Genomic DNA, 14,367 nt, shown 5'->3' with positions numbered 1-14,367 from the left:
AACTTGACAAAGTCTAAACTTACATCAATAATTTGTTCCACAAACTGAGTTGCCACAAAAAATCTTTATATTGGTGGTGATAGCTCTCAGGTAGGATTAATAGGATTAGATGTTGTACTAATCTAATGACTGGTTATGTTGGAAAGGAAAATATGATGGGCAGTTCTTCCAAACATGTGTTTGCACATTCTCTCCATGCCTGTGTGGGTTTCCTCCGGGTGCTCCGGTTTCCTCCCACAGTCCAAAGATGTGCAGGCTAGGTGGATTGGCCATGCTAATTTGCCTGTAGTGTTCAGGAATGTGTAGATTAGGTGGGTTATAGGGGGATGGGTCTGGGTGGGATGCTCTGAGGGTCGGTGTGGACTTGTTGGGCCGAAGGGCCTGTTTCCACACTCTAAAAAATATCTAAGGAAATGTAGGATTATATTTCATAAGAATTTTTGGATCATAATGCTAGTATACATTGGGACCATTTTCTGCTCTTGTACTTGTGTGAGTGTGAGAGAGGGAGACAGCTGCAAATCTATGTTGCTGTTCATAGCAACTGCTCAATCCCTGAGTAATATAGAAACATAGAACATGGTAGCAGGAGGAGACCATTCAGCTCTTCGAGCCTGTTTTGCCATTCATCACAATCTTGGCTGATCCCCCAACTCAATAGCCTAACCTGCTTTCTCCCAAAAACCTTCGATCCCATTTGCCCCAAGTGCTATATCTAGCCACCTCTTGAATATATTCAATGTTTTGGCATCAACTAATTCCACAGGCTGACCACTGTTTGGGTGAAGAAATGTCTCCTCATTTCCGTCTTAAATTGTCTACCCCAAATCCTCAGACATTCACCCCTGGTTCTGGACACACTCACCATGAGAACATCCTCCCTGTATCTACCCTGTCTAGTCCTGTTAGAATTTTATAAGTCTCTATGAGATCACCCCTCATTCGTCTGAACTCCAGCGAAAACAATCCTAACCTAGTCAATCTTTCCTCATACGTAAGTCCCGCCATCCCCGGAATCAGCCTGGTAAACCTTTGCCTCACTCCCTCGAGAGCAAGAGTATCCTTCCTCAGAAAAGGAGACCAAAACTGCACACAGTGTTCTAGGCGTGGCCTCACCAAGCCCTGTATAACTGCAACAACACATCCCTGCTCCTGTACTCGAAACCTCTCGCAAATAAAGCCAACATACCATTTGCCTTCTTTACTGCCTGCTGTACCTGCATGCTTACCTTTAGCGATTGGTACACAAGGACACCCAGGTTCCGCTGCACACTCCCCTCTCCCAATTTACAGCCATTCAGGTAGTAATCTGCCTCCTTGTTTTGCTTCCAAAGTGAATAACCTCACATTAATCCAAATTATACTGTGTCTGCCATTGATTTGCCCACTCACCCAACCTGTCCAGATCATGCTGAAGGATCTCTGCATCCTCGTCACAGATCACCCTCCTACCTAAGTTAGAATAATCTGCAAACTTTGAGATGATACATTTTGTTCCCTCACCCAAATCATTAATATATATTGTGAATATCTGGGGTCCCAGCACTGATCTCTGTAGCACCCCACTTGTTACTAACTGCCAATTTGAAAAGGAGACATTAATTCCTACTCTTTGTTTCCTGTCTGCCAACCAGTTTTCTATCCATCTCAATACACTTCATCCAATCCCATGCACTTTAATCTTGCACAATAATCTCTTCTGTGGGACTTTGTCAAATGCTTTCTGAAAGTCCAAATATACCACTTCGACTGGCTCCCCCTTGCCAACTCTACTAGTTACATCTTCATAGAATTCCAACAGATTTGTCAAGCATGATTTCCTCTTCTTAAATCCATGCTAACTCTGTCTGATCCTGCCACTGCTTTCTAAATGGTCTGCTATAAAGTCCTTGAGAATGGATTCAAGAATTTTCCCCACTAATGATGTTAGGCTTACTGGTGTATAGTTCCCTATTTTCTCTCTACCTCCCATTTAGTATATTGGAGTGACATTCGCTATCCTCCAATCTGCAGGGACTGTTCCACAGTCTATAGAATCCTGGAAGATGATCACAAATGCATTCATTATTTCGAGAGCCATTTCCTGAAGTACTCTGGGATGTAGATTATCAGGCTGTAGGGATTTATCTGCCTTCAATCCCATCAATTTTCCCAGCACCATTTCTCTACTAATATTGATCTCCCTCAATTCTTCCCTCTCACTAAATCTTGCATTCTTCAAAATTTCTGGTATCTGATTTGTGTCCTCTTTTATGAAGACAGAACCAATGTATTTATTCAATTGCTCAGCCATTTCTTTGTCCCCTGTTATACATTCCCCTGTTTCTGTCTGCAGGAGACCTACATTTGTCTTCACCAATCTCTTTCTCTTCACATACCTATAGAAACTCTTAGTGTCAGCCTATCTTCCCTGCAAGCTTACTTTCATAATGTATTTTCCCCTTCTTAATCAATCCTGTGGTCCTTCTTTGCTGAATTCTAAACTGCTCCCACTTCTCAGACTCCTTATGATTTTTCTTGGCCAATCTGTATGCTTCTTCCTTGGATCGGATACTATCTCTAATTTCCTTTGTAAGCTATGGATTGGCCCTCTTACCCATTTTGCTTTTGTGCCAGACAGGAATAAACCGTTGTTACCGTTCCTTGAATGTTTGCCATTGCCTATCCACTGTCATTCCTTTAAGTAACTTTCTCCAATCTATCAAGGCCAACTCAAGCCTCATATCTTCATAGTTTCCGTTATGAAGATTCAGAACCCTAGCCTCTGAATCAACTACCTCACTCTCCACCTTGGTAAAAAATTCTATCATGTTATGATTGCTCAACCCCATGGGGTCTCGCACACTTAGATTGGCAATGATTCCCTTTTCATTACACAGGACCCAGTTTAAGATGGCCTGCTGTCCAGTTGGTTCCTCCATATATTGGTCAAGAAAACTTCTGTATACACTCCAGGAATTCCGCCTGTCCGGCATTGTGGCTAATTTGATTTGCCCAATCTATGTGCAGATTAAAATCACCCATGATCACTGATATTCTCTTATCACAGGCATCTCTAATTTCCTGTTTAATGCCATTCCCAACATCATTGCAGTTTGGGGGTCTATATATGACACCCACTAATGGTTTTTGCCCCTCGGTATTTCTGAAGTCTATCCAAACAGACTCCACATTGTCAAAGCTAATATCCTTTCTCACTATTGTGTTAATTTCCCCTTTAGCCACTCCTTTTTGCTTTTTCTTTTCCTTTTTGCCTGTCCTTCCTAAGTACTGAATACCCTGGGACATTCAGTCCCCATCCCTGGTCACCCTGCAGCCATGTCTCCGTAATCCCAATTATATCGTACCCGTTTATATCTATCTGCAAAATTAGTTCATCCACTTTATTGCAAATGCTCCACACATTAAGGCACAAAGCCTTTAAGCTTGTCTTTTTAACATTGTTTGTCTCACTCTTATCTTTCTTATTGTAAGCAGGATAGAACCAAGCAGTTAAGTACTCTATTCAACAAAATGATTGTTGACATTCCACAAGAAGAGCTGCTAGGTGGTTGGCTGGATAATTCAAACCCGGTGTGGGTGTGTGAGAGGAGAAGACATGGAAGAAAACCTTATATTTTCAGGTTACAAGAAGGAATTGAGGTTTATAATTTGCATAGGTTGAAGAATGTAATGAAGAAAAGGTGTTTGCTTTGCCAGTGATTATTAATCTGCTTTCCTCCCATCTATGTACTGGTTTCCTTTGTAAACTTTTCTTTGACCTTGTTTTCTTTGGTTAATGAAGGATAGCTATTGACAAAGAGGGTGCTGCTGTGCTAACATGTCAACTTGGTCAGGCATATGTACCTTTGTTTCATCTGTCACGTTATCAGAATGAGAGATTTGTTTCATTTTTAATTTAAAATTAGGTTGCTTACAAGACAACCTTTTCACACTGCCCTTTTGTTCTCTGGTTTTCAATGATACAGAATCGGAATCCTGCCATAACCCAAAAAATGTTAGTGCTTCACAGGTAACCAGAGCCCCTAATTTGTTGCAGCTGACCTTCTTCTGGTCCCCAAATCTCCCAGTAGTGCCTGAGAGACATTTAAATGTGGCCTTGAAATCAAAGGAATGGCTCATTGGATGAGTTATATATATGAGAAAGCTAATCTAATTCTACCAGCTCCTAGCTCCTTGCTAAAGTTTAAAGTTCTGGGTAACTCCAGTTTTCCAATGTCAAACCTTCATTAAAAAGATCACCTGGAAAGTTCAGGCTATCAATCACTGTTTTGTCAACTAGCTAGTCTTTGTACCAAACCCAAGTATCCAGTTCGGTTTGGAACGCTACTTTATCAGTTGTGTGTTTGACATTTGGTGGGGTCACTTTGTAATAGCAAAATGTTAGCTCATGTATGTTTTTTGTGGAAGAAGGATTAATGGAAGAAATTAATCCAGAGAAAAGAGATTTCAACATTTCTATTTTATTTTTATCTAATAAAGAAAACAATTTGTGTAACACTTACTGAATTATTTTTCAAGCTCTTTTCATTAATTTAATACATAAATCTATTGAGTTTAGTTTCTTACAGTACAAACTGCTTCTTACATACTTGGAAAATTGAAAACTGTCAGGCATGTGGCATCAACCAATCCAATGTTGAGTATATTACTCATATGCTTCCTCTAAATCATAATCTTAAAAGAACTTTCCACTACAGTGGAGAGATTCTCAAATCTCCACATAGTGTTCCAGTAGCCCCTGAGAGTAAAATTGTCAAATTAAAGGTGGTTTTGCATTATCTACTCTGGTTGCTTGAACTGAAGCTTTTTTTGAAAGATATTTAAATTAGCTAACAGTGTGGACTAATTTAAAATTAAACCTCTGAGGTATAAAGGGCACTTTAGTATCCGACCAAATTAGCACAATGGAAGTTCAAGTAGCTCTTTCTTTCTCAGGCATACTATTTTTGTACACAGCCTTTCATAATGTTATATTCCCTGATTAAAAAGCTAGGTAAGAGTGATGGTACTCCTGAGTTTCCCGCTCATCATTAGTGATATATATGAGCGTGCCCCAAATGATTTGCCTGTGTGACTCAAATTGAAATATGTAGAATGATGTGATTACAGACCAACATTCAAGTATTGAAAGACAGGCAGCAGTTGTAACTTTTTGTTAAAGAGGTCTAAAGCCACTAAACATGACTAAGAAAGATAATTTCTTTTCACTGTAATAATTGAATCATAATCAGTAGTAAGGTTGTGTTGAGGACAGTGCTTTTTTTAAACAACGCTTAATAATTTTACAGAGTACCGTATGGCAAATACCCAAATTCTTTGTTTTACGTTATAAATCTGAATGTTTTAAATTTCCTGTCTTGCCCCTCCAGAAATTAGAGGTTGAAGGAAACATTAAAGAAAGCGAAAACAAAGCACATAACCGTTCATTTATCAGTAGCTTTTCCAAACGTAAGGTAGGATTTTCTAATTTTAATCTATTGATACTATACGTTAGAGCTTTTATTTAAAATATTAAGTAAACAATAGAAATATGCAATTCTTTTGTTCACTGCAGATGATAGTTCAATTATTTAAGCTTATCAAATGTATGTAATTTAGGAACAACAGCTCACAGTCCACGTAACATGTTGTGTTAATGTACTGAATATGAATTTTCATTTGTTATCAAAGAAAAGTGGAAAACCCAAAGCAAAATTGTACAACATAAGTGATGAGGATCAGCAGGATTCTACAGGGAAAGAAACTGGGCAGGCTCACAGGTAAGAGACATTAGGATTCTCTAGTTCTCTAGAAGTATTTCATGAAAAATTGATATTTATAAATGTTTCATAGACTTGACTTCCTTTGGAAAAAAAATCTACTGGCAACAAAATTGGATCCATTAGGCTTAGTTTAGGGCTGTACCATTCTGTCATGGATGACAGCAGTCTGGGCATGCTGGAAACTATAGGGGCACTGGTGGCCAGGGCCTAGGTCAAGGGGTACATCATAGCCCAGTAGCTAGGTCCAGGGCTCTAGCCATGCATGGGTCAGGGTGGGAATAAGGTCCTGGACAAAGAGCAATTTAGGCGCCTGTGATTTTATTTTTGGCCCTCTTGGTGGCTGCATAAATGCTGTCATCCCAAGAGAGGATACCAGGAAAACAAAATACATATTAAGTAATTGTGGTGCAGCATTCTGTTCCATTTCAAGTATAACCCCAAGCTTCCTGCAAGTCACCATTTCTAATTTCCATCCTACTCCTAGTCTAATCTGTCTTTAGCCTGAACAGCACCTCATCTTTCAAAAGATGTTTCTTCCACATTAGCATTAACTTAACAACATCAGATCTTAATTGCAGCTTCTATTTTCTCTAGAAACAAGTGCTGGTAATGTTGGAGAGGTATGTTGGTGTTTCTGATGATAAGGACTAGAAACATGAGTGATGAGTGACCTCCACACAACTAATCAGTCGGTCTACACCCTTGATGTTGACCTGTTCTTTGTTTCTTTATCTAGTTTCCTAGACCACTGGAGTCTATTCTCCCATTTGATTTTTCATACTTTCTTTGTTGCCTAAGCCCCTCAGACATGCACAAACTGTCTCTATCCCTTGTTTATTTGGTTTCAGTTATTATGCCTCCTTTTGTCTTTCTCAGATATCACTTCTTCCATTTTACTTCCACTTTTCTGTTCAAGGACCACATTCACAGGTCATTCTATATTTTACTGTGTTTCACACCCCATCTCATTTTCTCTTCCCTTTAGTTTGTTCCCTTTTATGTGATGTACAGCTATAATATCTTCCAGCCCTGAGAGAGTGTTAGATCTGAAGTATTGATGAATTGTCACAGACATTGCCAGATCTGAGTGTTTCCAACATATTCTGCTTTAGTTTAAACTTCAGAAAGAATCTGTGCCCACCCATTTTTTATAGAAAGGAAATTTTAGAACTAATTTTTACATGAAATGTTTTTGACATCACTTTGGAATGATATCTATGGCAACTTTACAAAAGCCTCTTCGAAGAACAAAACTTAATTCAGTTATAAATAGAATTATTCTGATTGTAAGTTACTCTTTCCTTCAGACTAATAATGAATAAGTTGATGCAGTTAAACCGCCTTTCAAACCATTGGTAAATTCTCATTGTGTTTTTTCCATAGGCTGGGTTACCACAGAAAAACAGTGAAACTCTACCGTGGTCTTTCTGATCTGGTTATATACACCACCTCTGTCACTTCTCTGGATCTTCTAGGGAAAGGTAAGGAGTATCTGTAAGAGTACTAAAACTAAATATGCATTAATTAATTGAAAAATGTGAATGAAAGAGCTGTACAATCCAGTTCAGACAATAATAAAATTTCGCTTGAATATTTCAAAATCTGGATTTGGGGGGAAAAAAACTAACACTGATTAAAGTGATTCCTCAATTACACCATTGCTAAAGCATTTATTAATTTAACTAATGATCTATGATTAACAACTGCTGTGGCTTGTCACATGAGTTCAAGCTTGTCATGAGCTCAAGATCGACTGGAATATTTTTGCAGCAGTGAAAGTAGGTCACAAAGATTTTTAAAATTCATTCAAGGGAATGTGCGCACTACTGCTGAGGCCAACATTTATTACCCATGTGTAATTGTCCTTGAGAAGGTGATGATGAGTATCTTTCTTGAACTGCTGTGATGTGGTGTAGGTACACGCACAGCACTGTCAGGCTGAGTTTCAGGATCTTGCCCCAACTGTGGTGAAACAATGACAATATAGTTTCAGTTCAAGGTGGTGTGTGATCTTGACAATTCTTTCACGAGGAATTATTTAATTAGGGGCATTTAAGAAAAAGTATTACCTGCTTTCCTCATAATTTTTTCCTGTCCCCTACTTCGGTTAAAGTGATACATTTTATTGTGGTAATGTCTTGAGCACACTTTCCAGTACTTTATCCAAGTAATTATCATCAGTTGTCCCTTACTTGAGGATGACTTCCACTTAGAGTTGCATATTTTTACTATGGATCTTCATGCGACTGAACACGTCGATTCATGACCACAGAGCTTTGGGCACAAGAGTCAGGATGTCTCGTCAAGTTGTGAGATTCAGAGAACAGATTTTAAGACCTTTCCTTCTTTGCCTTCATTCTGTGTCATTGGAATCAAAGCATGATGCAGCATGATTGGCGTTTTGTTGCCAAGCTATTACCATTTTGAACAATTTGTAGCAAACGCATCAGTAATGTCAGTGCTGTTGTGGACAAAGTCAGAAGTCACATGACACCAGTTTATAGTCCAACAGGTTTATTTGAAATCACATGCTTTTGGAGTGTTGGTCCTTTGTCAGGTGACTTCATGAGACAAAGGACCAGCGCTCTGAAAGCTTGTGATTTAAATAAACCTGTTGGACTATAACCTGGTATCATGTGACTTCTGACTTTGTCCACCCCAGTTCAACACCAGCTCCTTCACATCAATGCTGTTGAGCTTCAAGGAGAGCACCTTTTTAGAGTTTTCTTTGTCCTCCCCTGAAATGCTGGCTGGTTCAGAGTTGAGAAAACCAGATCAAGCAATGAAAAGCTTTTCAGCCATCTGGACACAGTATCCATTGTCCACCGCCATTAGTTTTGTAGGGAATTTGCCTGAATGCTATAGAGCTGGCTTCAAATGAATACTATAGTTTGTGTCCTTGAAGCCAGAGAATGCTGGCATTAAGACTGTACTCCAGTTGAATCCTGAGAATACAGTGGAGACGTTGCTGATGGAATTTCTCTAGCCATCTTATGTGTCATTGATAGTAACGTCACCATAGTTTCAGAGGACCATAGGGCTGCTCTCGCATTAGAGTGAGGAGAGGGATGAGATGGAGAAGGTGGAACCTTCTTGGTGGCATCAGCTGGTACAGGAATTAAACCTACGTTGTTGGCATCATTTTGCATTGCAAACTAACTGAGCTAACTGACCGTCTCACACACATCTCAGTCTGACAGCAGTACAGAAGTGTGAGCAGGACAGCTGGTCTATACGTGGGGACTTTTGTTGACTTGTGAAAGTTTTTGTTTTCAAATACTTATTAACGTAGTTTGTAGAAGGCTGAGCTAGCGCAAATGATCTGGTGTTGGATCACCTCACCAGTTTGGGGGCCTTTGCGAAAGGTCACTATCAATATTTGTGATGTGTTCAACACATTTCAAAATGTCGCCTTCAGTAAATATGAGAAGTGGAATATTTGACCAGGCCAGGGTTGATATGAGTTTCATTTTGGCAGCATTCAGAGACAGGCTGAGTATCTTGTATGCAGTGTTGAAGAGATCAAGAGTGGCTTGCAAATCCAGTGCAGAGTGGGGAAAGACACTGCAATCACCTGTTTACTGTACATCATGTATGTATATACTGGTTGGTTTAGTTTTTGCACAGAGGTAACTAAAGGTAAATGATCTTACATCTAGGTGACATTTCATACTCTCAGCAGATGGTAATTGATCTTGGATGAGGCGAATAATCGCTGTCAGCTAGATTGTAAGTTGTATGGAGGTTACCACTCAATCTTGCTTGACACCAATCTGGATTTTGAAAGTGTCTCTGATTCAAGAAGTTGCAGTCATATCTTCATGAAGCATTTGCAGGATTGTGATGCAGTTATTTGGTGTCAGAGCTCTGGACCACAATCCATAGAGCTTCATATTATATTGAATCAAATGCCTTGACAGATCAATGAATACAATGAAGAGTTCCTTGTGTTGTTCTCAATATTTTCTTTGATTTGTGTCATTCATTCACATGGAATGTCTGAATCCATAGTGTATCTTTGCATGGATTTCCTTAACTACAGGATGTAGGTAATTCAGGAGACTGCATGTCAGGATTTTCTCTAACCTGGACAACAAGGAAGTACTTGGATAGTTTCCACAGTATCATTCATTCCCCTTCTGGAAGTTGGTTTCATTTGTTGCATTCCTGATGTCAAAAGGATAGTATTTACTTCTTGCAAGGATGATGACATGGAGCCTTGATGAGAGCAAAAACCAGGAAGCTTTGAAGAACTCTGCTCTCAGCTTGAATACCATCAGGGCTGCAGTTTTTAGTTTTTCATTTATTTGATTGCTTGTTGCAGCTGTCCCATTACTGGAGATCCACCCATGGTTTTACAACAGGGTACTGGGGGATAGTCTGCAGACTGTCAGCAGTTACTGTCGATTCACAACTAAGGAGTAGCTGTAAATGTGCTTTCTTGATCGATACCATTGCCTTCCTTCAGAAGAGAGATACCATCCTGCAAGTCAATAGGATTATATCCAATTACTTTAATGCATAATTGATCCTGGAGGCTTCAAAAAGGACTGAATGTCATGATAATCAGATTTCTCAGACATTCTGTTCCTACCACTTATCTTTTTTGTTGCTGATTTTGTTTTGGTGTCAGCTTTGACCTGTTGAATTGTTGCCTGCTTGCCTTGTTATTGAAGCTACTTGTTCCAAGATATTCCTGTAGTGTTTTTTCAAATCAGTCCTGAGGATAATAATACTTAAATCTAATGGTCTAGACACGAATGTCTAACACAGCTGACTTTACTTCATCCACTATTCTGAAGATGAGTTAGATCTGTGAAGATTTTCAAATTATTTATTATCTGCTTTTGGAATTTATCTCTTTATTCAGCCTGCCTTGAGGTGAGACATTGATCTGCTCCCTATTGAACATTTTATCCTTATGATGTTTTGGTAGATATTCGTTACTGATCAAACAGGTCAATGGTCTGTTCAGGCATCAGTCCCCAATTTGGATCGAGTGATACAGATATAACATTGATCTTTGCCTCAAATAGTGGCATATTCCAGGACGTACCAATGCCTCGATTTGGGATGCCTCTATGTGTTTTTGTATTAGTTCTTCAGGGGAAACAGTGTTTATTATAATGAGGTCATGCTGCGCACACTTTGCCCTCAGAAGGACACCATTTCTCTTTCTTTTCCCACCCTGCTTTTCCTAATCGTTTCTCACTAGACATCAGAGTTAAGGTCAACCCTGGCATTAAGATTCTCCACAAGGGTGATGATTTCTTCTTTTGGGATGGCAACCAGTACTTCAAGGTTGGAATAAAACTCTTCTTTAACATCTTCACGTTAGTCAAGAGTTGGGATATGGCACTGATGACCGTGCCATACTGATTTCACCTGAGCTGGAAGGGTAGGGTTACGAGTCTTTTCTTGGGGATTGGAAGTGCATCCAATCTCCTATTCCAGATGGTAAAACCAACTCCATACATACAAGTGTCACTGTTAGCATTGCATTTCTAGAAGAATGTTAATCCCCTACTTGTTCCTCTTCCCAGGAAGATGACACACATTGAGGGCAGTGATATGAATTTAGAACCTTGATAGTTCGTGTGATATAATTGCAGTTCTTTCTCCTGGATCATCATTCTGAGATTATCCGTGAGTGTTCAAATATTCCAAATTGCAAAGCTTCAAGTTTCCTTTCCTTCACCATGAAGATGGTGATTCTGTTGCATGTGTCTGGAGAAAATAAGGCATCGTGAAGAGGGCTCATCAGTCACAGATCCTGCTGCTCAAAAAGACCTCTGTTCAAATACAGGTGTCCAACATCTTCATACATCTGTTTTCTTTCGTACATAGGATGTAGGCATCACTGGCTAGAACAGCACTCATTGTACATTCTTTTGTTTTTTAGAAGTTGGTGGTGAGCTGCTATTTCGAACTGTTGGAGTCCTTAGGTGTAGGAACTCCCATGGTACTATTGGAAAGGAAGTTCCGGGATTTTACCCTAGAGTCAACAGAGAAATTCCGATATACTTCAATTCACACACACCATCCTGACTTCGGAGAGGCATTTGCTGATGGTGGTATTTCCATACAATTGATTCCGTTGACCTTATGGATGGTAGAGATCACAGGTTTGGATGGTATTGTCAATGCAGGTTTTGCTGGTAGACAGTTCTGTCACAGCATGACAGTGGGGAAGGAAGAGAATGCTGAAGGTGGTGGATAGGGGTCCAATAAAGGAGACGGCTCCATCTTGGATGGTGTTGAGCTTCATGAATATTGTTGGAGCTGTGTACATCTAGGCACATGGAGAGTCTTCCATCACAGTCCTAATTTGTGCCTTGTAGATGAGGCACCAAGCGGTGAGGTGCTATAATAAGCCTTTGCAGTATCCAGCTGTTTCTTGATATCATGTGGAATGTTTCTTGAAATTGTGTAGAATAAACCAACTTAGTTAAAGACTGACATCTGTGAAGCTGGGACCTCAGGACACAAAGCTGGAATAGGATGTAAATGCTTCAGCTTTGTCTTTGGTATTGATGTTTTGGGCTCCCCCGTCATTGAGGATGTGGATGTTTGTGGAGCCTCCACCTCCCTATCAGTTGTTTAATTGTTGGCCATCATTCAGGACTTGATATGACAGCACAGCTAAGATCTGACCTTCTGGTTAAGGGATCACTTACCCATATCTATTGAATGCTGCATCCACTGTTATAGCTTCACTAGGTTGATACCTCATTTTTAGGTATGTCTGGTGCTGGTCCTGACAGGCCTTCCTACACTCTTCCTTGAACAAGGATTAGTCTCCGAGATTGACGGTAATGGTGGAGTGGGGGATATACTGAACCATGCGGTTACAGATTGTGATTGAATACATTTCTGCTGCTACTCTTTGTCCACAGTGCTTCATGGATGTCCAGTTTTGAATTGCTAAGTCTGTTCAAAGTCGTCTCAATTAGCACGATGGTCATGTCATGCCACGCAGGGGATTCTCAATATGAAGACAGAACTTTGTCTCCAGAATGACTATGCAGTGGTCACTCTTACCAATACTTTTGTGGACAGGATCATCTGTGTAAAGTAGATTTGTGAAGATTAAGGCCAAGATTTTTCCTCCTTGTTGGTTCCCTCACCACCTGTTGCAGACCAAGTCTAGCAGCTATGTCCTATAGAACTCAGGCAGTTTGGTCAGTAATGGTGCTACTGAGTCACTTCTGATGACAGATATTGAGCATCCCCATCCAGAATGCATTCTATGCCTCAGTGCTTTCTCCGAATTATGTTTGACATGAAAAACTCCTTCCCAAAAGTGTACCAGCGTGCCATCACCCCTTGTTGGTTTGACCTACCATTGGGACAAGATATTCCCAGGTAGTATCTTGGATATTGTCTGTAAGCTATGATTCCATGATTATGAATATTTCAGGCTATTGCTTGATTAGTCTGTGAGACACCTCTCCCTATTTTGGCACAAGTCATTGATAAAGAGAACTTTGTAGGGTCAACAGAGCAGCATTTTTTGGGGTAACAAGCTGCAGAGCTGGATGAACACAGCAGGTCAAGCAGCATCAGAGGAGCAGGAAGGCTGACGTTTCGGGCCTAGACCTTTTTTGGGGTTTTTTTCCAGTGCCTACGTCAATGGTGAGTGGTTTGTTCAGTTTCATTCCACTTCTTAGGCTTTACAATAGTTTGATACAACTGAGTAGCTTGCTAAGCCATTTCAGAGGGTGGGTAAGAGTCAACTATATTGCTATGGTTCTGGAGTCACAATAGGCCAACCAGGTAAGGATGGCAGATTTCCTTCCCCTCATGTGTGATCCTGCCCTCGTATAACATTTATACATAAATTCTTGGCTTTTAAATTCAGTACAGCTTGCAATATTTAAATGACCATGGTTGTTGATACCTTAGTTTCTCGTTGGATTTATTCCTGGTTAATATTCCAAATCTGCTTAAACAGGTCCGGCTGAGAAAGTTTTGTCTTTAAGTGAGACTCAAGCCAACCAACTTTTACATCAAAAGCCCGAATACCTCATCCATTTTAACCAAAAACAACTCACCTGCATCTACCCATCTGCCTGCAGAATAGACTCAAGCAATTTTAACCCACAAGAGTATTGGAACATTGGCTGTCAGATGGGTAAGCATGTTAGTGATTTTAAAATCAAATTTCTTTGAAGTGTAAGTTTAATTAATTTTATTTTGTTCTCTTTTCTGGTCTCACCATGCCACATACATTTCCAAATTCCAGTCACTGTAAATACATCTTATATGACCTGTTCTAGTAAACGCTTGACAACCTTCTGTCAGATTTTCTGCCTAATTAGATGTCAGTCAAAGAGTTTTGAAGTCTTTGCTCCTTAGATTCTTATCTATCATGTCTCTGTTGTGTGTCTGGAGTAATCTGTCCTATACTGAACTCATATTTATATACTTATAAGTATATTGGCAATGTACTTGTATAACTATAATTCAAATATTTCGAAATTGTGTTAGTAAGTTGCTATATTCTCTCATTGGCTTATTAAGTAAATTCATTTCTTGCAATTAAAAGCAAAATTGAAGCAGTTGCTATAATTAATTTATGGTACTAAATGTAAGAACATCA

At 39.7% G+C, this 14,367-nt stretch overlaps 1 protein-coding gene across 1 annotated transcript in view; it reads left to right on the top strand.

Moving 5' to 3' along the window:
* Positions 1–14,367, top strand: part of plch1 (phospholipase C, eta 1) — a 79,979-nt gene that overhangs the window by 38,314 nt on the left and 27,298 nt on the right. The window contains exons 12-15 of the mRNA XM_048604606.1: positions 5,382–5,456; positions 5,674–5,762; positions 7,149–7,246; positions 13,720–13,899. Of these exons, the coding sequence (XP_048460563.1) occupies positions 5,382–5,456; positions 5,674–5,762; positions 7,149–7,246; positions 13,720–13,899 (442 nt within the window). The remainder of the gene's footprint in view (positions 1–5,381; positions 5,457–5,673; positions 5,763–7,148; positions 7,247–13,719; positions 13,900–14,367) is intronic.

Source organism: Rhincodon typus, chromosome 13, assembly GCF_021869965.1.
Source record: "Rhincodon typus isolate 14 chromosome 13, sRhiTyp1.1, whole genome shotgun sequence".
NCBI lineage: Eukaryota > Metazoa > Chordata > Chondrichthyes > Orectolobiformes > Rhincodontidae > Rhincodon > Rhincodon typus.
This window is presented reverse-complemented; position numbering and strand designations above follow the sequence as displayed.